This window comes from Hetaerina americana, unplaced genomic scaffold (genome assembly GCF_022747635.1).
Source record: "Hetaerina americana unplaced genomic scaffold, ioHetAmer1.1.p SCAF_4, whole genome shotgun sequence".
Classification (NCBI taxonomy): domain Eukaryota; kingdom Metazoa; phylum Arthropoda; class Insecta; order Odonata; family Calopterygidae; genus Hetaerina; species Hetaerina americana.
The window spans coordinates 86,126,655-86,154,053 of NW_027286985.1; the positions used below are offsets into that span (position 1 = coordinate 86,126,655).

Genomic DNA, 27,399 nt, shown 5'->3' on the forward strand with positions numbered 1-27,399 from the left:
TAATTACATGCGATCATCGAAAGTGGGGTTTAGGGTACTGCAAGACAAAAACTAAACCGTCATCACGACACCCGCGAATAATAGACTTAAGTTAACATTATAAACGAAATAAAATTTCCTAAAACTTCATAAAAACGACCAGTGCAAAACGTGAATCTTCCGGCAAAAAAAATTAAAAGAATTAGGAGTGACGACAGACTTCGAAACACGTAAGCTGTGGTGAATTCGCGATGCGACGACGACCCGTTAGACATTATTCATTGCTAATATGGCTAAAACGATACGTGCCTACAAGCGATGTCTCACGTGCTCGCCCACCCTGCTGTTGCAGGGCTACTTACTTCCGTCCTCTGCTCAACCCATTTCCCCAATTCAACGGAGAACGAACATTGGATTACCAGAGTGGGGAAGAATGAATTATAACGAATGATGAACACGGAATGTTGGCCAACTTACAAGCGCTACTGTGGTTGCCCGAGAGCTCCGTTTTTATTCGCCTCGCTGACTGTCATTATTTTTAATCCACCCACATATATACGTATTAGGAATTAACTCGCCCCTAGCTGAATATGCAAACGTGTGTGGTTGAACGGCTACAGCATGACGAGGAGGAATGATCCACCTCTATCTGGGATATTAAAACGAAAAAAAAAACTCGACCCGTACAACGAACGAAGCACATGGAAACCAGCCAAGAGGTTACACTGGAGAAGAGAGCCTAAATCCCTCTTTTACCCTCATTAATACCGAAACTTCAAGCACATAAATTAAGAGATAAAGAGAAGTGACTCGCATTAACATCAACTACGCAACCGCGAAATGCATTCCTTCATGAGATCAATGCATTTCGGTGAAACTAGTTCGTGGGGAGGATATACAAATTACCGTGCATAAAAAGAGGAATACAGCCGACGGATCTGCGGTTTCGCTGAGCAACAAAGGGTTCATCATGGATATGAAATAAGTTCCTTGGAGCTAAGGTATTTTTCTCATTTTCTGCAATCACGTTTGATTGTTTTCATAGATATTTTCATGATATTTTCGAGCCTTTATAATCAATACCTGTTTTTTTATTATCCTCTAAATTCAATTTCCCCACCGTACGCTAATTTAATGCCTACCAATTTTGACAAGCAATAGTAATAAGAGTTGGGTAATTTCAGCCGAGCCAATGACGATACACGAATACCTCCGCGCTCCTCCATGTGAATACTACCTTGATCAAAAAGTTCCCGGAATAACCACCGTGTGGCGCTCCCATCGTTCCGATTTGAGTTCTGTTTTTTTTGTTAAATTGGTACATCTGTTGTTGATATTCCCTTTAAATCTTAGTGTCATAACTTGACATTTGCAAAAGTTACGTAGCCAAGAGTACATCTATCTCTGTGTGTGTTGGCGATTTTTTACAATTGCAGTAATGGATTTAAATTTGCAACAACGAACTTTTATTAAATTTTGCGTAAAAAACGGATTTAGTGGCGCACGGACGTTGGAAATGTTGGAAAAGTGTTTCGGCAACGATTCTCTAAAAAAAACGGTCGTTTACCAGTGGCACGAGCGGTTCAGAAGTGGTCGTGAGTCAATCGAAGATGATGAACGCAGTGGCAGACCATCGACATCGAAAGTCGGTGAAAAAATTGATAAAGTAAAAGAAATGTTGGTCAATAACCGCAAATTAACCATCAGAGAAATAGCGGAGGACTTGAACATTGCCTATGGATCCGCCCAAGACATTGTGGTTAATGATTTGGGTTTCCGTCGTGTAGCAGCAAAGTTGGTGCCGAAAGACCTCAATTTCATGCAAAAAAGAGACCGTGTTGACGTCGCAAAAGACATGATTTGCGAGGCTGAATCCGATCCCACATTCATCAAAAGGATCATTACTGGAGACGAGACGTGGGTTTATGAGTACGACACGCAATCCAGACATCAGGCAAGTTCACCAAATGAGCCGAGACCAAAAAAACCACGTCGTTTTCAGTCAAAAAAGAAGGCAATGCTGACGGTTTTCATGGATTACAACGGTGTAGTGCATCATGAATTTTTGCCAGAAGGCCAGACAGTAAACAAAGAGTATTATTTGGGCGTTATGAGACGTTTGCGTGAAGCAATTCGCCGAAAGAGACCAGAAATGTGGGCAGAAAACTCGTGGATTTTGCACCATGATAACGCACCGTCGCACAGTGCTATCATTATTCGTAATTTTTTGACGAAAAATGCAACAAATACCATCCAACAGCCACCGAATTCACCTGATTTGGCTCCCTGTGACTTCTTTCTGTTCAATCGAGTTAAAAAACCATTACGGGGAACGCGTTTTAGCAGCCGAGAGGAAGTAATGGAAAAATCGCAGGAAGCACTGATGGACATACCGAAAACCGAATATAAAAAATGTTTCGAGGATTGGATCAAGCGCTGGCATAAGTGTGTTGCAGTCGATGGGGATTACTTTGAAGGGGACAATATAGATTTAGATGAATAAACTTGTATTTTTAATTTTCTGAATAAATTCCGGGAAATTTTTGATCAAGGTAGTAGATGACCCACGTGGTTCCAGTTTCACTCCAATTCTTGTGACGCTACAATCCGTAATTTCATCGTGTCGTCCTGGTAACACTAGGCGAGTTCATTTCTGCACGCAATACTTCAAACGCTTACTTCCGCCTGGGAGTGAAGTTGGCAGAACCAATCAGACAATGCCACTTTCCGACTCTTTTGTTCAGAGGTAAAAAGACACGGCTACGTTGTCAAACCTCGCACTTCATCACGTTCATCCCCTGGGAAGGCACAATGGAGTGTTTCGCGCAGATACGGCCACAATGTACCACCCACCCGATTCTATACGATTGAAGAGGAGCCCAGCGCGGACCGAACTTCTCCCTGGAGGTACCCCAGTCACACGCGTCGAACCGCGCAGAAAAAAACCTAACCGATCCACGCAACGGTCACAAAGAACGTCGCCAAGGCCACGGCGGAAGTCGCTCGGGAGACACCTGTCTCCGCACAAAAGCAACCGTCTATCGGGTGCTCACTCCGAAGAGCCCCCGCAAGATTGATATCGAAAAGCGGGCCCGGCAATGAATGAACTTCAGCGGCTCTCGGTGCGAATCGAATACCACGCTGAGTCCGAATGAAGGAGTCACACACCTAGATCGACCGAAACGTCGAGAGACGAGAAGTGCGAGACGACGAGAGGGGAGAGCGTTGGCGGCTGGTCATCGTGGCTAGTCCAAAGTGGCTTCAAGGTACACGACCAGGGAAGGAAGGTGGGGTGGAATGGAGGGACCTAGGGGCAAGGCCCGCGGCTCAAGGTCAGACAGGCAGAGAGAAAGTAGGAATAAAAGTGGTAGGGAAAAACACTTGGGGGGCTCACCTCACGAGCCAACATCGCAGGAAGCTGAAATGCCACCGCCGTCCTGTGACTTAGCGAAGGAGCAGGGCACTTAAAATGCGCGGGTGTGTCCATGGGTGTATGTATGAATGTGTACATATTGATGTGCTTATGTGTATGTAAGTGTATTTTCACACACACACACACATATTTTATATATATATATATATATATATATATATTTATTTATTTATTTATTTATAATTTTTTTCCTACACACACACACACATATATACATACATAGAGGTTGAATTGGACCAATTCTGTCCACAACGAACCTGTGCACATAAAGTTCTAAAATTACGGCGGGACTTCATGCTAGGAAAAATCTTCATTAGGAGGTGGACTAAAGAACAGATCACTGCGTGATGACAAAGACAATGTTTTTAGCACGCAATCACTAACTCATGCGCCTGAAAAACAAATCAAGTTCCAATTCTAATGCAAAAATACGCGACAGGGAGAAAAATCTAGTAAAATCTATAAACAAATGCGGGCGAAACAGCGGAAAGAGTGACTGCTGACGACTGTTATTGAAAATGTGTGCATCTAGTAATAAAAAAAAACGCTCGGCACGACATTTAAATTAAAATCATTAAAGTCACACGATCTGCGATGATGTTGAAAAACCAATAGCTTCCATTAATGTCTGTTCGCTTGAAATGAATACCGGAACCGCTTGGAAGTTTCCACACGAGCGATGAAGGGCGATCGGAGGCTGGCTATTTGGCCTTCCGAGAGAGGGTGAGAGATCGTGGAGCGATGAATCTTGGCCACTTCCGATCTGGGCAGCTGCGAAGACATTTCGGTGCACTTGCTGGTTTTTTGGTGACCCTCGATGGATTAGCGCAATCGGGAGGTCAGTAGCCAGGGAGCCAGCCATTCCACCGCACAACCCGCTCCATATTGATTTTCGGCAGAGATGGGCAGAGCTAAGCATTTAATGACCCGAACACGAGGGGAAGGAACTTAGCAGCTGAAACTTGCCGCGGGGAGTAACAGAATATAAAGAGCGTGCACAAGACAGTGTCCAGACCACACCATAAGCGACCTTTGACCGAACTGAAAATAAAGAACCCAGCCCTTCGCTCAAGGAAACGCAAACGTGTGTACGTACATATACATAAATACATATGAAATTATATATATATATATATATATATATATGTGTAGACTGGTCAGACACGATGGACAGGTCAGACTGAAAAAGGCCTCGGAGAAGGCCGAAAGCATAATCTAAAATGTGAGTGTCCTTTTACGTGTTATCTATTTTATTATTTTATTTCGAGTTCTATGGTGCCGTCCAAATGTTATATTGCTCTCGTGAGTGCTTCTACATCATATACATACATGTGTATACATGTGTGTGTGTGTGTGTGTATGTATGTATGTGTGTGTGTGTATATATGTGTATATATATATATATATATATATATATATATATATATATATATATATATATATATATATATATATATATATATATATATATATATGCGAGAATCTCTTGAATTATTTCTACTCGTGGGTAGATTTAATCCTAGTAATTTTTTCCGTCCCAACATCTCGACGTAGGATGGAAAAAAAACTTCACGGGCCGTAAGCCCATTTGTCACCATCAAGCTAAATAGGACCATTTTCCCTCCAACTAAATCCCAAACTGACAAACGCACGGTCATAAAAAAATGCAGTCCTTTCCGTCGTATTAAGAAAACACTCTAGTCTTTTTTTCACTTCTATGAAAATTTCAATATAGGAAGTGATTAATCATTGCACTACACTGAATGCGAGTGGGGGCGATGGGATTGTCTTTGTACCTACCCTGCCAGTGGTAGCAACCCACTATCCAGACAATAACCTGTGCGTTAGTTGAAAATGCAACCACACTAGGTTAAATAACAAGTAGAATGTGAAGAGTATTGCTCAATGTTAAACGGTTTCACGGAGCAACTTTCATTCGGTAGCACTTTTCATTGGAACTAATATCCAAACTAAAACAAAGAATCAAATCATTTATCAGAAAAAATCCTTATCCCTGGACTAATTTGCGGCAAGTGCAACGTCGCCAAACACGGAGAAGGAAGAACGTAATAACCTGAGGATTAATAAATCTTGTCAATGAATAAATGAAGACTGATCCATATTAAGTGTTTTCCTCAAAACGACCTTAAGTGGGCAAATACTACTGTAAACAAATGGAAGTTACACAATGAAAACGAGTCTGTTTATAAAGTTATGAATTAACGCACCGGTTATTTTCCCTAAGTTGAAAACAGTTAAATAACATGCTCATATTGACGGAAAGTTACCACCATCTGAGATACGATAAGGATTAATTTTAAAATGATAAATTTACCTCACACAAAGACGCCAAACGAATTTAAAATCAATTTTCGAAATTAAAAGTTTTAATGATACGTACTTTCGATTATTAATATGAATTATAAGCCATAACCATAAAGCATCAGGAATCAACACAAGCAACCGAAATAAAATCATAAATATAAAAATCATTTCAGATAAATCACTTTGTATAAATGGGTCCAGTTAAACATTTTTGCAAGCTGCAATAGCAAAATTAACCAAAGCAGAGGTGCAAGGCCTACGATTAGATGCATGATGCCGATCGAAAGGACGAGCAACACTGTTACCGACGCACCCCTCATGTGTTCACTCACTCCTTTTCAACTTACCGGAGGAATGCAGAATGAAGTCACGACTATGCATTCGTGGCAGGAGAGGAGGAAAGGATATCTATTTAACCAAGGGGGAGGGCGCGAAGAATTTTAGCCGAGAGCCGGTGGAAAGAGCAGCCCGGCAGGAAGCAAGTTCAGCTCATGGGTGCGCCACCCATCCCAGAGATCGATAAGGGGAGGACGGAGAGTGGTAAGTAAAGAGGAAGATAAGCCGCCGGATGTAAGACGATTAAATGCGATTAGCGACGATAAGTGAACTGGGGGGGGGGAACGGGGAGAAGAGAGGGGGAAGAAATTGAACAAAAATTAGACTGCATGCAAATTTATACTCCAGGCGGCACCACCTACCAACACCTTGGCAACTATATCACTAAAAAATATTTTACTTGAGACATTGTTAAAATTAGCCAAACTTGACCAAATGTGGACGTCGAAATTACTTCCATTAAAGAAATGGGTTTGGCTTTTACTATTTTTTCATAGAGTCGCTTTGAAATTTAATTTGATGAATTCTCATTTCATATTGTTGGTATCACGAAAACGGCCGTTGATCATACACTTTCTTTCGGATAAATACGGCTACATGCTAAGAGTTTGTTAGTTAGTCAGTTTGGACACTATAATATTCCTCGTATCGATTCTACTCTATCGATTGCAAGATTGTTGAAATCTTCACAACTGAGAGAAATTTTCAAACGAATATTTTTTAGTTTTTCCAACCCAGCATTAAAAAAATATCCCCTTGGAAATATTTAGGCAATTCATTGATCGTCTACATTACACCTTTAAAAATCACCACTAGGGAAGAACGTGAGAGGAAACACACAGGATATCATGGGTAATGGACCCAGTTGCGCCGCTCTGGAGGGAAATATTAAGCTAGTCTGAGGAGCATGGTGGTAATATAAACCATCTTTAAAATGTTTTGAGAGAATCTTCGAGTTTTTCGTGCTTATCGTATTCAATGGCAAGAGTAAAATCGATCATTAAAAGTCGACCATTCTGAATGCTTTTTGACTTTTTAAGCAAAAGTTTTCTCCCTCAGATTTCTTTTCCCCTTTTAAGTGCTCGTGTTTCTCTTCCTTTTTGCTCGAGAAAAACGTCCTTCGGAGATGAAAGAGAACTAAAAAAAGGTCCGTTAAAAAAAAACTCTCTCGTCACCGAAGGGTTCGACGAGCGGGCGGACGGAGGCTGACGATGTGGATCCGTTTCGCGTTTGGTCCAAAATTTAGCATATGCGCCAAGTACCCATTCGGAACGAAACGGAACAAGTGTTAATGGAGTAACTGGACCGAGTTCAAAGGAGCTATTTCTGTGAAAAATATTACGAGAAGAATGTAATGAGCGACGGTGGATGAATTGGCTTCCATCCGGTCAACGAAGAAAGAGATGTCGGATTATGACTTTGGTTGGGAAAGCGACGGGAGAACCGAAATTATTTCCCCCGCACAGGCAATTGTTAGGGACCAAAACGGCGTTAATTACGGATGAGGCCCAGAGAAAATACGGGAAATAAACAACCAAATTCGTGGATATGAATTCTCCTCTATCCCACGAACGAGTCACGATCACGATTAAGCTAATTTTAACTCAAATGTTGATACAAAGACCTATCACCAATCTGACATTTCCATTTACGAAAATCTCCCCTGCCGACCATTACGAAATTATAAGGATGGTGTTCTAACCGTGCCCCGTACTGCATGTGCACACGCGACGGCACTACGTTAAGAATACTGGGGTTACACCGAGATTACATCCACATTCACATATTACCTTGCATTTCGGGACGAAGACGGGGAGTGGCAGGGGGTATTCAGTCACTGGGGGCCGCTTTAGTCATTTCAGCCATGGGCCAACCCGTAATTACTATTGTTTCGTACGTTTTAATTTCCGGAAAGTTGAAATCTGTAGGCGATATTCTCGACCTACCAATGCTGAGTGAGGTTTCAATCATACAACATATGTCAGCGTTATACTAACGATTACTTTTTCCCCCAAAGTTAAAATCGTGTATTTAATCTTCGAGCTCCAGTGGTTCCCCATTTAGGAAATAACGTTCCGCTTTCTATTCATTACTCAAATGATTTTTCACGAAATGGGCGCCTTCCCTCTTCATCCACCCTGTTTAAATTCCGAAATTAGGTCCTCATGAAACAGGACACAAATACTCGAAGCGTGCTCTAGAGGCGGTGTGTTTAACCAACACGAAATAAAACCTCTTCCTACATTTTCTTCCGAAGATTTATCTTCGCACTCATCATTTGATGAACCCAAGAACTCTTCTAAGTCTGTCAACACGACTCAAAAGAGTTAATTCTTCTGCATCATCACGACCGCCTTACAGCCCTGCATATGCCTGACAGGCCCTGCTCTCCAGTCCTGACCTCTGACCGATTCCCTCCTTTTCCAGCAGCCTCGTGACCCTCCTCGATCACCTGCACCGTCAAAGAAGGCGGTGCAGCGGTGTACCCAATGGCCTTGGGATTATAAGTGGCCACCGACAACCTTTCCACAAACGAAGCCCGCAAGAGAGGGGATCCCAGCCACCTCTTCCCCAACTCGCCCACAAAAACGTGTTTGACGACAACAATTCCATTTTTTCCCATGGTCACGAGGCCCGCAATGCTGCAACTTAATTATTCAACATTTTCCTTCGAAAAAATATACATACCCTCACTGTATCCGCATGTGCGCATACTGACGTGTTTTATGCACTTTTCCTGAACCTCCACCTGAATATGACTAATAATAAGTATTAAAGTGTTAATCTCCAGCCGTAAGGTCAATTCACCTCGGCCCGAGAGAAGAAAAAAGTTACATTATATGCTAAGGGCTTCGGCCTATTTGCAAATACAAGAGGTACGGACTCCAACACTTAGGGTCGCATGGTGACCAACGCGGGCGATCATATCGTGAAAACCATGAGATTTGCATTTAAACCCCACAGGGTTAGTGTTCTGATTAAAAATTCAGCATATAAAAATGAATGAATACATGCAACGGTAAGCATAATTTTCTTTCCCCGCTACCAGATTCCTACTCGAGCAACACGACTCTCACTTGTCGAATTTAGTAAGGCGAGCACTAGTCAGCGATGGCAACTTACAGAGCCCTCCAGCACGTTAAATAATTTTAATACGCTAATCATCCTGCTCGTGATGTACCTTCTTCAGTGCCCTATGAATCCCGATATATTTGAGTTATGCTAATCATAACTAATGATAATATATAACTAATAATAATATAAGTGAATTTAATTAAAACTAAAGACAGAAATCACTGCTGAATTGCCCACTGCCACAGATACATGTGCATTAAAAGGTTTGTCTCGAGTACGAACATTTGATAAACGTCCTTTTCGGATAACCTACAACTCCACATCGAAATGTATTGCTGGGTGAGATTACACATATTTGCAGGCCGCTGAGATTACGCGTTTGGTTATCAAAATGTTTCCTACCACCGAAAGAGTCCGGTAACGCTAACGAGGGATAAAAAGGACCATTTGAAACGTAATTACGTCTAGAAACCGCTGAATCATCATCAATTACTCTCTCTCACTCTCGCGAGCACATGCACCAACACACACGAACACACTCAGAACACACACACTCACAGAGTCAGCTTGAATATTTCTAAACGACTGACTGCAACGTCTTCGAAGTTAATTATGTAATAACAAGCTGAATACTGGTTTATGATTTGAGAAAAAAACTTTCAATTCTTTTTTTTTACGTACCGGAGCGTGAGCCGCAACGAAAAGTATCACGGCGTGGAGGAGGAGATGGTGAGAGGGGGGAAAGTGAGATCTCCCGCATCCGGCTTACTGAAATTCTTCCCGGAGAGGCAGGCAATCACGGGCCACGAAAAAGGGAGGAAGGTTGCCGACCTCCGTGCAAGACCGCCCGGGCTTTCTCGCTCCCGCCGAGGCGAGGGGGCGCCGCCGGTCTCGCCCATTCTCCTCCCCCTCCCGAACACACGCGGAGGCTTGGATCCTCCCCCGCCCCCACACCCCTCCGAATTCATCAGAAGACCTGAATCCCTCCGAGAAGCGCCCAAGGGACCTCCGGCTCAACCCCTCACCCAACCCCCCCCCCCCCCGTAACCCCCCAGGCACTGCCATCCACGGAAACACGCGTCGTAACCACGCCGGGCGATGACAGGTGTATTTATAGCGATACGACTTGCGCCTTGGTCGAGGAGCGGCGAATGAATCACAAAAACGAAGTGGCTACACAACCCCGCTCGCTGGACGCAATCGTCGACGCCTTCCCAACATATTATCATCGGTCGTTCGTTTCGCGATCGGCACATGCTACGCACCCCGAAACGATATCACGATTAGAAAGAAAATCAATTCATCTTCTTTTTTTTAACTTTGTACTGTGGGTACAGGAAGCAAGGCAACCGTAAGAAAACTTTAGTCTCGAGCACACTCCAACAGGAAGAGAGTTACCTTATTTGCAAAGAAGGGAAAATCACCTCTGGTGATAATCCTCTCTCCAAACGCACATGGTTTAGTAGTTTCACATGTTTCGGAAATGTATCATTCGTTGATTCCTAAACATTTTTGCACTTTCAAAGCCTTTGGCAGGACATAATAATCTTTTAATATTGAAAGGTAAATAATCTTTTAATATTGAAAACTATTAATATATTAATGAAATTAACATAAAATAAAAACAGTACACTGGTAAATAAAATTATTGCTGATATTTAAAATTAATACACTTTAAATGAGAATTAATTGGTCATAAATGGGTTGAAAAAAACGATGGAATTTAGAGGTGAAAATACATTTTTGGTAACTTACTTAAAAAATACAAGCGCGTAGTTTAAATGCAGTCGTATGCAATCGTCAATAACATTAAAATAAAAGTATAATCGTACACTTTAAAAAAAATGGAAAGAAATGATAAAGAATGTGGCCAATCCCATGGACATCAATAACCCCCCCCCCCTTTCTCACGAGCGCCTAGCTCTAATCTCCGTGAGTAGGGGGGTCACGATTCACTGCACAGAAAGTTTAGAAACTTTTATTGAGCTAAAACGCTTTGTTAGAGGTGTGCGATTTTTATATTTGAATTGTTCTCGGAGAACTAATGTTGTCTCGCTCTTTTATTCCGGCACTTCTCCACATGACAACATAAGAATCAACCGCGTAAAGGGAATCTTACAGGAACTTAATTTACAGTCTATGAGAAACACCCACAAAAAAGATGCAACATCAAATTTATGCGTAGCTTAATTTGTTAGTTTCCAAAAAACATGTTGGAAATTGTTGCAAGAGTGCAATTGGGAATAACCCTACATTTACGCCAAAACATTTGGCTACAACGATAAAGCCAAGAGCAACAAAGACATCAATTTCAAACCCACACCACCGATTTATTTGAATTGGTAGCCAGGAGTGGAATGGCAAAACAACTATTGTTTTTCAAGCAGGAGCGATGGTAATTCAAATAAAAACTTGGTAATCCTGGGCGTGGAAACTGCTTTTCCGTCGATATAAATTCATGCAGCGACTACAGCAAACGCAAATCTAAATTAAAGTAGTCAGATATGATGAGGGTTGTTACCAATCGCTCAGCGCAATCGCATCAACTCAGCGGTCAAACACCAAACAAACAAACACGTCGCGCTAATATTGCAAACATTTATAAATAACAATCACCGACCGAATAATGAATGCAATTTACGTCTCCTTCGGGTGAATTATTGTTGTTAACATAAAAAAATACCGAGGCCGCCGCGAAAGATGGCATCTGGGAGAAAAACTACCTAGAGAGGCACTTTCATCGATTCTCATTTTCATCGGAGTGCCGGTTAGCGCTGAATAAACATAAGGTATTGATTTCCACCAACCCGACGGCGTCATGCATGTCCTTTCAGTCTGGCCCACGCAGATATCTAATGACTTCAGCGAATGGGACGATTTATTGTTAGTTGCCATAAGTAACCTCCTGAGACCCACTCAAAAGATATCATGGGGGGAGAAGGGGGGGAGGAGAGAAACCAAAGGTCGCCCCTTTTATCATTTTCAAAGCCACGATCCCTTGCGCTGACTCCTTGAGCACTCGGATTTAAAGCCGTCTCGACACTACTTATCGGTTTTCAATTGTTCCGATTAACACCATAGTTACAGTAAAACCATAATATTTTGCGCACTACTCACACGATTGCAAATGTTACAGTCATGGATATTTTACCACTCGTGGAAAGGAATACCTAAACGAGTATAGCCACTCAATCGCGCTTTCGAATAATCGATGCATCTATAAAACCACACGCCAACCTCAAGACTGGTTGGATTCCCTTGCCATTACGACGCTCAAGCTAACGGTACCCGGACGGCAATCCGAGGAAATCGCTCCACTTATATAAACTTTTCAAGCAACGCCTCTCGGGCGAATGGTAGAGGAGGAATAAAACCGAAGTCGTACCTCGATTCAAACACACACTCCCGCGGCCTTCCCTCTTCTCAAGAGATTTATGCCCGCACAAAAGAATATATTCAACCGCTAGCCCCCCGAAATTACTCGATTCTAACGAGCCCGGCGACAACTCACTATTGAAGGGATCGTTTTACTCGGGATCCGACATGAAATCGTAGGTTGATGGATAGAAAGACGGATATCTGGAAGATTTCATAAGGCCTCGCGTCTCGTTAATATGCGAAATGCGAAGCCCGTCAAAGAGTCAGAAAGGGATTCATTGCCGCTGCCACGGCACGCATACCTGAGGTGCCGGCCGTTTCGCCATCCGCGGACGTTCACGAAGCGTGGTCTACATCCAGGCGGGCGCTCCGAGTTTCTCCGCGGTCCACGAACGAGAAAGAGGGGGGGGGGAAGCCCATTTCTTCTCCTATCTACCATCGCCATTATCATTTTGCGCAAAAAGAAAAAAATTCAAATCGACTCGACCTTACCGTGTGTGTCGAAACGGCCCGACGCGACACTCCCCCCCCTCCCCTATATCCCCCCCACACGTCCACTCCACTGAGGAGCAGCATAACAAAATACAACGACGGCGTGCTCTAAAATATCTCTTGACTCGGCCGGTTGGCGCACCACGTGACATGGCTGTCCGAAGATATCACCTCTCCGGCAGGGGACGGCCCAGCACGGGACGGTCCGTCCTCACAACAAGCCGCGTGCTCGGACACCAACCCATCACGTGCTATCGTCCGCGTACCACGTGAGTGGACGAATCCCAGAAATCAACACAAACTATGATTTCATATCTGTCATGGGTCGAACAAATATTTTCTTTGCCATGTCAATTAGGCCTCTCGCGGCGGGTAACACCGGACGGAATTTTCAAAATTAAAATTCCTTTATCCGCAATAAATTTGTACGTGAAAAAGAGTTTGTTTGGGCCCAATGGACGCGCAAATGGTACAAAAATTACTTAAAACCATTAAATGAACACATTTAAATCGAGTTTCACCCTTGACGCGGAGGGAATAATGTTCAACTCGAATTACAATTGAAGGCGAGAGCAATGCGAGAGGTTAAAAAGAAAATTTGACTGTGGGAAATCACTTTTACATCTCACGATTCGTGACCACATTCAAGTAGGAAACAACAAGGACGACAGTTCTATCTTCCTGAAAATAAAATTGCATTGAATACCAACAATCACCAATTACACTAATTGCAATTTACTGTTGTCCTAACCCCTCCCGCCCTCTTAACTTGCCCTCATGGGGGATTCACAGAGTAAGACGCAGGAAGTGCCAATTTACGGATTAAGATTGAAATGGAATTTGGAACTTGCCCCGAGAACATTAAAAATCGGCACATTCTATTCCTCCGGAACAAACCTCAAAAACCGAGACACTACTACTTGGAACAACCCGTACAAAGGTTTTTTTTAAAGTCTTCAGCCATGGAGTAGTAGTCGTAACAACATAAAAGGAACTGCCCCGAAAGGTTTGAAACAGACCACGAAACGGCCTCCACTCCTCCTCCCCCCCACCTGAAACCCCTGGATGTGGAACAAACAACGCCAGTCCTCAAAAGCTCAGCTCCGCGAGTTCGAGTACTCTCCCCGGCAAAGCACCACCACACCAGTCACTAACACCACTCCCATACGGTGGCGAACCTACGCGAGAAAGGGGAAGGGGGAGGGAGGGGGATGTTACCAAGGATTACGGATTTCGTCACTAAGCGAGCGTAAAACCGCGCCTCCAACGCGCGAATAATGCACCCTCTGAACTTCCTGTCCGAATACCAAAAATAACGAGCCGGATCATAAATCCACGGAGCGCGTGTAAAGTTACAATAACAAGGGGTCCCGATGGGAAGAGGGGAGACGTGGAGAGGGAGGGGTTTGGAAGTGGCTGGACAGAAGGGAGTGCTTCTCTTGAAATTCAAAGAAAACTCGGCAATTCTCACCAGGGTAACTAGGGCGCAGTCACGCCCTGATGAGCACATCGATTTACCGAAATAGCCGAGGATTGGGAACGTTTTTTTTTTAAGCCGAGAGTCAACGCGAGAATAAACTGAACAGCATATCCTAGTTTAAAAGTTGGAATTTATGTTTCGCAACAAATCCCTACTTCCAAAAACTTCAAAATAAAATGAAAAGAAAACTGCAAGGAACACCGATAATCAAGGATTACACACAAATTTCATCTGGCGACCTAATACGCCCTGCCACACGCCCTCTTGGCGGTTTTCAGGGTCTGTTACATATGCAGGATCGGTGAATAGGTTTAAAAATATCTATATTTAATCCAGGAAAGCGACCCGAATCGCTTCTCGTAACAGTATCATCAGCCTTCACAATTTTATTTAGTGCCATACTTTCGAGAACACTTCCTATCCCTATTATCAAACGCGCGGGCCCGACTGAGACTGTATCTCACGAATGAATTAATTCGCGGAAGACCCTATTACAAAGGGTCATAAGCAATGCTTCTGGGACCCAAGCCGCGAAGATAAAAAAAATCAAGTATCGGGACAAAAACACGGTGTTTCCGTGACCATATGGGGTAGTTCTCAAAAGACAATTACTGATGGGGATTCTTTACCTAGCTGCTTACTCAATTGAAACACACAAGCTGTCGGACATTAAAACAACACTTCTCCCGACGAGAAATTATCTATTGGAATTCAATATCTTTAAAATCTCCAGTTATGCACAGATCAGGAGTCGGTGGAAGGGGACTCTTGTCACCAAGATTATGAATCCTAAACAAACTGTCCGCCCCACTCCTCTTGCGTCACACCCGGAAGGGATTCTGACGCAGCCGTCCAATCGTGACGCTGCATTCTATTTTTGTGCTCAACCGCCCCAATATTGACATTTAATGTGTTTAGTCCCCACACGTACGTATGTTTTACTCCGGTTATGTAGGATAACGTCCTCGCTCTTCCACTTTAGGAAATCGCTCCGTTTTCCCCGATCACGCGAAATCGCAAACGCCCAAGGAAATTTGAAAACTATTATATTTTAGGGAGAAGACCACAAGAGAAAATATTTCCAAAAGGAGAACGGGCAAACGGACTCATTTCCCGAATCAATGCGGACTCCTTTGACCATAAACATTTTGTCTGAATAATTCAGTCCTATCGATTGAAAAGTCAAACCACATGAATTATTTAACTACAGACCCAACCAGTTTGACAACCGAAAATAACTCTTTCATCCTCCGTAAGGTTTAATTCATCGTTAGACAAAACATATTGCACTAATAAAAAGAATTCCAGGCGCACACTTTCCCACTACAAACGTGTTTTTAGGGATAAATTGACGCGAATTCAAGTGTTTCCAAATTGACTTAAATGTCTACATCACTTCCATGAATACATGGAGTTTTTCCAACTGTCTTCTAATGGGGACGGGGATAACTACTGCATTATTAGCGTTTTAATGGAGAAATTCTTATGTGTATGTATTCCTCGCGCTATATTTTTCCAGGTTTCAATCATCAAAGAAAAATCATATCAACGATGGACCGGATGCATTAGTAGTCTCATCGTACTACGGACGAAGAGATCATGAAAATAAGATTAGAGGGATCAACAGCAGAACCGACGAATTTTAAATGTTATTTTCCCACGAACGATAAGGGATCAGAATAACGCCAAGGACGGAACCGAGCTGAGGGAACTATTAAAAAAAATCTAAATCTGAGTCTAAATCTAAAATTTTATTATCTAACCTACATTTTATGGTAACTCTTACTGGCAATCAGTCCCACATACGCATTTATGTACAGTAAACTAACATACCGTAGCGCATGTACGGGGATCGAATACTTATTTCTATCATTTGACCCACGTTCCAATATTAACTAACATTTAATTTTTATTCTGTGTGCCTGCGGTGGCTTCCTGGTTTCAGCGAAGATGTGAACCTGAGCGAGGGTACCATTTTACTTAGAAACGTCAATGCAGAGAATGAAAAAAAAGACAAGAAAGATCGAAAAGAAATTGGTTCGCCCGGGAGGAGATGTCGCGGAGGAAAGCCGGGTGAGCCGGCATCCCAAAACCCGGCGTTCCCGTCGCCCGGCACACGGTAAACGAGACTGCGAGCTCCCCTCTTTTGAGCAATCGCGGGTCACGGAAAAAGACGGGTTCCCGCGGCAGGAAAGCGAGTGACACGTGCACCCCTGACGACGAATAAGAAATCAAACCCCGAGATAAGGCGAGGATGGGAAGCTGACGAAAATGAATCTGCAGACGGAGATAATTAATACTAGATGGGAAAACCGTCACCATGGAAACGCACTTGTAATGAGCCATTCGCGTGCTGGGACGCCTTGGTCTCATTTAATCACTCCGAGTTCGTTTACCTAATCGTCTGACCTATCTCGCCAATAATAATTGGCATTAATTGAGAGAGGCATAAAACTGGGGCACTGGGTGACCGGCCTTAATCGGCGACAAAACATTACTGCCCTCTACAAGGATGCGCGGCAGGGGGTGAGATGACAGGGGCTTATCACGGCTATTAACTGCACATCGGACAGATTTTTAATGTTATTTTATCCATAACCCATGAGAGATCAAAACAGTTTACGCCAAGTAGCATAATTTGCGGTCAGTATTCCATCTTAACATCATTAGTAACTCTCACTAAATCCTCGTCACGCTTCCTCCATTAGCTTTTACATAAAAATTACCGTAGAGCATGCGAACGGATGTAGCAATAAATTCCATTGATTTGAATATCTCCATTATTTACTAAAATTTGATTCATATGCTGTGTATCTGCTGTGCAGCCTTACCCTACCATACAAACACCCTATTGGTGGCACGTGGGGTACAACATTGACGTAACTATGCAACAAGGAATTTTTCATAAAAATAAAAGCGGTTTAGAAAGAAATCTTTCGAGCGAAAAGGAGTTTCGGTTCTGTGACCGTGGACTACGTAGCGGAAGAGCGAACATTTAACTCCATCACCGTCAAGACTCAAATTTGTCCAAATTTATTCGCACTAATTTGCAGGTTTAGTCACGTGGTGCCAGTGCCGGAAGTGAAATCGTTTGCCCTGCGCCCATCTGTATGCAGTACATTTCCACTCCTACTCGTGTAATGAGGCCATGCTGCTTAAAGCAGACCCACATTTTCTTCCAATGCGTTACCCACGAGAGTTCAGAGGGCGGCGGCTCTCCTTGCCCCCGCGTAATCGTGATACTCAGCGGTGTTACTCAATCCAAACCCACCTTACTCTATACGTAATGCCGCATTCTCCATTCCCTTCACTCCCAACAGGTTCATCTCTTGTCAATCTATTTCGAACCACATTTTACAAAATCTCCATTCATCCGTTCCAATCCCCGCAAGCACGATACATATTCTCAATACAGTGAGGGAAGCCTGCGCATTGATTGTGTCGCTAATTTCCCACATACCAATTATATAGTCGACAAATACGGCTGCTGTTCTCGAGGGGAAACTTATTCCGTCAATAAATATCAGCAATAGTTATGGGCCGTGTTTCACTTGATGATATGCCCTCTCCCGCCCAAATAAACCGGAATTTAAATAGCGATGACAAACACGCGTTGCCATGGTGACAAATCACCTTAGATTGGCTCCCGCATACGATCCGCGGGCGTGAATTTCTACTTAATTTTTTTTTTCTAGGCGTCGAGCCATACTCCGGCACAGACTTTGGCACGCCACCAAGCGGAGAAGCACCTAAGCACCAATGTTACAATTTCACGCCGGAGAAGCAAAAACAAGTAGCCATGTATTTATTCACTTGGCTCCGAAGCGGCGTTTGGTGAAGCGTCCCGTCCATTTCCCTGATGCCCGATGCTTTCTCATTCATTCTCACACTTTTCTTCATGCATAGGGTAATATTTCTCTTCGTCGCCCCGGAAATCAGTTCCACGACAACGGAATATTGTATCGAAATAATTTGGAGGCATGGATTCGCATTCTGAAGTGCATTTTTTTTAATGACCCCAACCCCCCCAACGCGGGAACTAAGAGTCGCAATTAATGAACTTATCTTAATGGGCTCGGAGTCGACCAAGATTTAACTTGAGCACATCATATTGATTTACATTTTTGGGGCCGATTATAAGATTAATACCTGCAATTTAAACTATAAGATTCTTACGAATCATGCAAGTTTACCGCCGACACAGAGTGAATAATTATTGGCCTCGCTATACGTTGGTGAGCGAGATCACAGACAGAATTTGACCGCTGAATAGAGAGACGTAAAAGGAATATTTTTCCGCACACACAACTCGTGGCCAAAACATTAGAAAAAATAGAGTTGACAATTCGAATTTAGAGAAAATAAAACTGTTATTAATTAAGTTAATTACTAATGGCTGATACCCAAGATCTCCCATACCACTCATCTTTGCGGCACCTTCTAGGGTAATATGCAGGCAAGATATGTGACCTGAAAAGATTTGTACAGATGATGTTGAAGGGAAGTAGTGGGAAATCCTTCTACTCGACTAACTCATTCTTTTTGCGATGAGTTTCGACTGCGAAGTACACGGGGTGCAGTTCTCATTTATTCCTAATGTTTGACAAATGGGGCCCGGAGCGACCTCAAAACCACGCCGATCTTGCACGGCACTTCGGCCGCCGACAAGCGTGCAAAACCCTCCGACTGATAAGTGTCACGCGAGGTGCGGAGGGGAAAGAATCGTCTCCACGAGGGTGAGGCGATCACGGCGTGGGCGGGCGCGATGCTCCAAGTTTATTGCGGCGAACGACGCCGTCAAGGGGCGAGATGGGGAGATGGCGGGGGCGGGTCAGACGGGGGAGAAGGTCGCCCCTTGGGGGCCCTCCTTCATTCGCGGCTTAAGGAAGAGGGAGGGTGGGGATATAAGGGCTGGAGAATGACCTCAAATCACCGTTACGATATCCAAATGAATTCCATAAACGATCCAAAACATATCTGAATTCAGACTTGGGAACATCCACTTGCCTCTTGATACTGTCCTAAATACAAGAATTTAATGTGTAGACAAAAATTATTTTTTTTTAGATACTCAAACCCGACTAGTAAATAGGTGAAGAATGGATTTGCGCATCTTGATTCCAAAATGTAAATGCCTATCGGAATCCAAAGAAAGGGGGTAAATCCCAAATTTTCACAAAAACTAACTACGAGCCCACGCATAATAAAATCTACCTCGAGTGAAATGGCCCTATTACAAATAAAAACTCACTATTTCCTTCACACAGTGGCATAAACCTTAATAATTTTCACGGAAAAAAACAAAGCTAACGTTTATTTTATGAAATTCAATACACATTTCTAAAAATTTTGAAACCGACACCTTTCGGACCTATTTAAAATCCCGCAGCTGATAAATCTCATAAAAATTGTCGTTAAAAATGTGTAATTGGAACCCTGACTTTAACCGCCCTGAAAATTTATCACGGGAGTTCCCACACCAATAAACTGGAATAATATCATGTGTTCATTTAATTCCTCCCAAACGATTCCCATGAAACAGTCGCCGCAGACGAGGAATCCCGCACAAATAATCTTTCCCTTTGGAAACCGTTTTGGCAAGGGTCCCTCCCTCCCTCTCTCTCCTCCATCGGTAGTCAACCGCGCTCATGAATTTACTTAATCGCCCTCACCCCCTTCCGGTAATAACCTGAATGATCCACTCACTACCCTGGACACCAGTCGACGAGAGACGGGACGAGCATGGGGGGGGGAAAGAGAGGTCCTATGTTGGGAAAGGGGCGGGGGAAATGCCGGACGGTGCAGCAGTGTTGGGAAAGAAGGATAGCTGAGTGGGGGAGAAGTGGGGAGGCATACGGAGTCCTTTCATTAGGGGGTCGGGGTGGAGACGGGGGAAGAGGGAGGGCGTGGGGGAGAGGGAAGAAATGGCTGGAGGTGTTCGCGCGTACGCACACGACGTCCTCGCCGACCGATGCGACCTCCCGCGCAGTGTCCGGCCGACGATCGCATCCAAGTGTCTACGGAACCCTAAAATAATTCACACACGCAGTTCCTAAGAACTCCTCCAACGAATCGCTACGAATGCTGCATTCTCCATAGACTGTACCACATTATTAAAATGAACAAGAGGCGTTGACGGGGAAATGATGAGCATGTTGAATGGAATGACGGTAGGTGGAATGTATTAGGTTCTGAAAAGAAAGATTTACCGCAAAATGAAGTGTGGGACCTCGTTGTGCAGTTATCCATGGATCCGCCAAATACCTGACCTTAAAAATTGGATTACTTTTGAGAGTGAAAATACTTCAAATTGGGGCGAAACCAACGTAGCAATCCCGCATAGGAACGCACCGAAATTAAATTGTATCTGGTACGCGTTTCGTTAGGATAACTCCATTATGTTTACTGAGTGTAAAGGCGTTAGAGGTGTCGCATCCCAGGTGTCGCTCATCGGTCATTTCCGCAGTACTAAGTGATACAGCTAACAATAACCTCCCCTCTCCTTCTGGTTGACAACTAGACGCGCCTGTTCAATCCTGGCTGCTTCACTCAAATCACCAATTTCACTAATTTTTACTGGTTGGTGTCTTAACACCCCCCGCCACACACCCTCTTGGTTGATTGTAAGGTAGGGTGTGGATATATAAACACGAATAAATGATTTTTTCTAAAAGGACTTTCATTATCGGGTTCGGCTGCGTGGTCACCTTATTTTGTAACTCTTCGAACACAGATGACCAGCCGTAGCCCAACAGGGAGTAGTTAAACAATGATATTCCATATTGCATGGGTAACTAAGTTTGACGGGGGGTTAAGGCGACATATGGAAGTGATCTTCTTTTGGATTTGATTTAGACACAGACATAAATTAGCGTTAATAAGTTGGATTTAGGGAAAAAAGGATATGAATCGGTATACGAAGCGAAAACCATTTCGAAACATAACCTACACTCTTCTCCGCCTCAAGGAGCTGCAATATCTTTGAAGCCTTAACTCTTTCAATAGTTATAATACATTCACATTAAGCAAGGTTCTTTGTATGCTTCAAATAAATCCAAATTAGGATTCGATTCAATGGCTACTTAATAGATTGTTGGACCGTTAGTAAATATTATATCCGGCTCTCACTGATCTAAGAAATCGGCACAAATTCACACGAGTCGGGAATCAAAATAAGAACCTAACCGAAATTTAAAGGTACTTTTATTTTAATTTATCAATCGCACTTCCGCAGTTAAAAAAAATCTTATCATTACGAAATGTCCTCGTAAACTTGCCAGTGGCTTAAAGGAAGAGGAAACCGTTTTGGACCACGCCAATCACAACGAAAGGAATAGGGACCCATCAAACGTTTAGGCATCCATAATAAGGTGCCTTTTATCAATAATGCCAAAAACTTCACCAGCTGAAAACAATCGAAGACTGTTTTTCAAGCCCTAAACGGTCACCAGGGAGAGTTTGTTTACCGGCGAAGCCAAACTTATTGATAAACACTGCACCCAACACCCAAACCACACTGTTGACCTCGAATACCGGTGTCAACTCCACACAAGATTCCTTGCCCGTATTCCTTCCCTTCGGTTCCCATTCGCAGATGGCGAGGCTTCCGAAACTTAACCCGAGGGCATATACATACACTATCTTCTCGCCTCCGCATCTCAACCAGCCTGATACTCTCAAAAACCAAACCCCAAAATCTTTCGTTTGTTTATCACCCTCCTCCCCATTCCCGTGTTCCTTTCTCGGTAGCCTCTTCCGAACTCAAAACGCCTCGACAGTTTCCCCAACCCCCAACTTCTCCATCCGCGATCTTCGAACGCTTCCCAGTACACACACAGTGGTGCTTGGCCACACATCGTCTATGTTATTCCAGTCGCATCTGGTCCCTACGCGATCTGTGACGGGACGTGGGCAAGACTTGGAGTTAGTTGAACGCGTTGTAAAATTTCACGCAACGAAGTCAAGATTGGCACAAGATTATCATTCCACAATTGAGTCAATGGTAAACTGATATAGGAGAGATGAGAATGTTTTCGGGGCATAAGAGTTAGTGATCACGTGAAAGGGATAACGGTTAGAAATAGGCACCCTAATAAAATATACTCGTATAGACAGGCCATCCATATCCTTACGAATGGCTTTCCGTCGGCAACGCCGAGAGGAGGCACCTGCTTTAGAGCCATCAATTAACCAATGCTCCTTTTGGGATCTAATATATTTTCCCCAGCTAATTTGTAAATTGGTGAATAATTACGCAAACTTTATTACCGTGGGAGGGATACGACTAAAGAAATCATCCTACACACACACATGTTTATTCCAACTCTTCATCTTACATGATTAACTTGAATCCTGACTAATCGAATAAAATTTCACTTTCTCAATTATTAAAGAGCGATGATTGAAAACTAAAAGTACACAGAGATTTGTCTAACTTTATTTCCTCAGGGCTCGCTTCGATTACCGACAATGAGAGTTCTCCATATGTTCAATTTGAAATTTACTCTCCCTACCGCAGTCCACTTCAGACACCAACCACCACTACTTATCGCCTTGGCAATTCACACGAACTATTTATCTATCGCAACTTCTACATTTTACATCTTAATTACTTCCTTTCGAGTGCGTTACACTCCTTCGCCTAAAATTACACAATGCACTTTCGTGGAGAATACGTGCGGTCTCATTATGCGTTCAGGCGGCAAATGAGTCAGCTGACTACCGGGTCACTATGCAAGTGAACCCCCTCCCCACACCTAACGTATCGGTGAATACTGGAGCAGATATCCACCCACAAGACAGCAATAAGACTTAATAACTAGTCTCTACCATAGGTCGCTAAGGGAACAACACTATGCAGCACTCAGATGAACGTCGCCTTCTTGCTCACAGAGTCAATAACCCAAGCACTGGATAATCACAATGTCAAACAGATAAGAACTATCGCCAAAGACTTGGAATGGAATGGCGGGCCTAAAATTAACTCAGCAACTGTCAATGTCCGGATGGTTTCGTGATATCGTGACAACCATCTATCGAGAGACAACACGAAGGTCGAAGGGCGACTAGAAATAGATTACAAGTATCGCCAGTAAATATAACAATGCGCCCGTGGCCAAGGTGATGAGACGTTTCTTTCAGTGATATCAGGCACACACCTTGTAAAATTGCATCTAGAGGAATTTGAAAAATCTTTGAATATTTCACCAAATTTTAATGCGGCACGACCGGTTTAATCATACCTGTGACACCTTCACCTGAAGGCGTCATAATTGTGATAAAACCGGTCGCACTGCATTGGAAGTTTGTTAAATTCTACCAAGAGTTTTTTTTTATAATTCATCAAGACGTTTCTTTCATAGATAATTATGCAATAGCTATCATTATAACGTAACTTTTCTTTCACTCATTTATCACACTCGGAAGATTACTATTTGTTGATAGAAAATTCATCGCTTGTGGCGAAACGCTGATTTGATAACCGTCATCCCTCGTTTAATAACTGCCAGTAGTCAGACTAAAATAAACACAGAGAAGTTTCAAACTTAATATTTCATTAACGTTTTCCACAAAGAACCCTTTCAAACAAAGTAAAAAAATAATAAGACTGGAATAAGTAAATACGGATTGAGCCAATATTGAATTGCAGACACGAGACGGCAAAAGTTGGTATAAGACGAGAATAATCGATTTCAAGAACGGTACGCGTTTAATTGGTTCTGGAGCCTTGCGGTGGCACACCTAGCAAGGGGTTGTGCGCAAGGAAAGAATGCCTGTCTGCAGGCTGTGATTATTTTATGTGCAAAGCCAATATAGAATCCATTCGCCTTGTTTACAAGTATTTTCACATGGCAAACTAATTACGATTCACAATCAGATATAAAAAGAATTCTTTTGCTACATAACACAACGATTTAATCAGCGGTAAATCAAACGAACGAAATTGATTGTCAATGCCAAACCCAGACTACCAACGCAAAGTTTCATCCTTCAGTGCAGAGACAGGAATATTTCGAAAAATCGCAAAAAATCCTGTCTACGAAACTCTATTAAATGAGCATTCAGCACGTCTTCAACAAGTAATCAAATTAAGGGTTTTTCAAGATTATCAAGGAAGTAGTAATCATATCTTAAACTTGGATATATTCACAACACCAAAAGTTGATTCGTACTTTGGTAAAGCATGTATTTATCACCCCAATACTTGTAAGTTACCTATGAACTGAAATTCTCTAACGACTGAAATTTGAGTGGTACATTTGTCACTAAACAAATTGAAAAAGGAAAAACGAGTGGTAGGATAGTCGGAATACTTATCAATTGACAACTAGTAAATAATGAAATTAGGGAAAGGAAGAGTCTTGGTTCAATGTTTGGGAATTTCATCTTCACTATTCAAACTTCATACTTTCAAAAGTATTTCATCAAGTGGAACCTTCTCTTTTGCTCTGATATTAGGCTGTTTAAGATAACACTAAATGCATTCGCATAATAACCACAGGAAAACCGGATTCATCACGAAGGGTCTACCACTGAACAACTAAGAACGTCAAAATTGACAGCACAAAAAGTCAATTAGCCATATCCAAGCTAAGCGCTCTTCTATGTACAGCAATGAGTTTTCAGATCGCGCCAAAAAACAACGAACTGCACTCGCAAAGCAGAATTAGAGCGTGTAAAAAAATACCGGCGCTGAAATAGCCAATAATCAACAACAAAACTCAATCGAGCGACAGCGAAACAAAAGAGCAACGAAAATGAAATTTCACACCTACCTCGAGATCCTCGTATGACTTGAAGGCCAAGATAGCAAATCCATCTATTATGTCTTCTTCGAAGACTGGTTCCTTGAGCTTCTTTCTTCGATTCGGAGGCCTGGAAGGCTTTTCCCTCGAAGGAGATTCGTCTTCCCCTTCGCTGTCTCCATCTTTCGCTTTGCTTTCCCTAGCTTGGGCTTGCATGCGCTGCGCCCTCTCACGACGTCGGTTCCTCTGCTTCCGCTGCTTCGCTTCGTTCTCCATCGCTTTCCCTCTCTCTTTCTCTCTTTTTCTCTCGCTCTCTCACTCCCGACCTCTCCTCTTCAACATCATCATTATCATCATCAGCTCCTCATATTCCACAAACCCTCTTTTCTTTCTCTTTCCCTCCACAACCGGAGCCAAAATCGGAAAACACTCCACTCGCACGCAGCACACTTTTATTTTTATATTTTTCGAAATTTTTTTTTACATCACTTCGAACCTGCCTACCTACTGCTGCCGTAATCCTCGATCCTTCGCGGACATGGCGGAAACTCGGGAACAATAATTACAAAACGATCACTCACCACACCGATACATCCTGAATTAAACGAGGAAACGGGGGTCTCGCAGCACGTAATCGAGAGATGCCAACACTCACACCTGAGGAAAAACACTTTGATTGTTTCAAATGGCGGAAAGCACACTGGAGGCGCATCGCAAGCTAAAATGGCCGTGTATCCTTCCGCCCCCTACGACGAGCTAGTCTCTTCCTCCGCCTCGCGAGAGTAGGCATCGGCTCGCCTCACGCACATCCCACGTTAGCGTCGATACATCCACCGCAAGGGCACACCGCTGGAACCAACACGGATGCGATACTTCTGATGCACGCATCAACGCTCTCTCTCTATCGGGAAGGAATATTTTCGGGTGTACGGGGGGGAGGGGGGATGGGAAAGGGAGGGGATGTTCACTCTAAGAGGGAAAAATAAAAAGAACCGCTCGTTATTCTTCCGCAGCTAACGAATCCAAGGAGCGTATAGACCGGCCGACGGGCACGGCACGTACGAGACTATAGATGTCGTGGTTTGAAACGGCGGTGGCGCTGGCAGCCGTGCTGGGGGAAGGCAGGCCGGCTGGCTGGCTGGCTGTTGGGAAGGGTGTTGGAGAGAGGGGAGGGTAGGGAGAAATTGGGGGAAGGGAATAGGGGAAGAAAAGGGGGGGAGCGAGTTGAGTGGAGGGGCGGAACGGTCGGAGGGGAATGGAAAAAGTCCTTCCTCCCCTCCTCTATCTCCCTTGGGCAGGCGGGCTCTCTTATGCATGTAGCATGTGTTAGCTCTCTGCCCGTGAGGTGTTCTCATCAAGCGTTTGCAAAATAAAGCCTTCTTTTTTTCCCCCGGAACAGACTACAGAAATGTTTGTATCTTTCTTGCCGTTTCGTGATGAGAAGCATTTCTTTCGAGCTAAATGCACCCGGGTTAAGTTCTCTTGAGATTTGAGATCAAAAGCTGGCCGATTTAAGCATAATGTGATTTCGTGAACATGTTAATCTCATTTCAAATTGTTAGGGAACGTGTTCAAGTAATGTATTATTGTTTTCCCCTCTCAAAAATATGAGCACATCATGAGGTGAGGTGAATGTTCCGAATAAACTTATTAAAATAAAAATTGGTTGAATGAAATCTGTCGCTACAAAAATTAAACTATCTACAAAATAAAATTAGCATACAGCGATACCTCGATAACCAAATTAAAACGTGTGTCAGAATATTCGCCTCGAGGAAACATTTTTTTTACTGAAATGATGAAATTACTGAAATTACTTCGCCAATTGCTCTGCAAAGTAATAAACCATCATGTAGTATAGGACGCTGGAGTCAATGACGAATGAGTCCATGAATTACTGAACAATACAGAATACATCAATCACAAGACCACAAATATGAGAGAAGGCGAAGAGAAGCAGACTGGAAAGACTGAAGGTCATCATCATAAGCCGACAAAAAAATGTGCTCATTCAAATGAATGCTTCTCCTTATCTCTCATCGAGCATAAAACACAGTCAAATATTTTCCCGTCAAAATTCGAGCGCGGGAGCACCCTCGCGTGGGCCAACATCGTCCCCCCCCGCTTCACCCCCTCTCCTCGTGGCTCAAACGCCT

The 27,399-nt window shown here is 43.3% G+C and overlaps 1 protein-coding gene across 1 annotated transcript in view; it reads right to left on the reverse strand.

Annotated features, from left to right (window-relative positions):
* Positions 1-26,133, reverse strand: part of LOC139692496 (putative uncharacterized protein DDB_G0291608) — a 491,283-nt gene extending 465,150 nt beyond the window's left edge. The window contains exon 1 of the mRNA XM_071590714.1: positions 25,274-26,133. Within this exon, the coding sequence (XP_071446815.1) occupies positions 25,274-25,519 (246 nt within the window). The 5' untranslated portion in view covers positions 25,520-26,133. The remainder of the gene's footprint in view (positions 1-25,273) is intronic.
* Between the last annotated feature and the right edge of the window lie 1,266 nt (positions 26,134-27,399).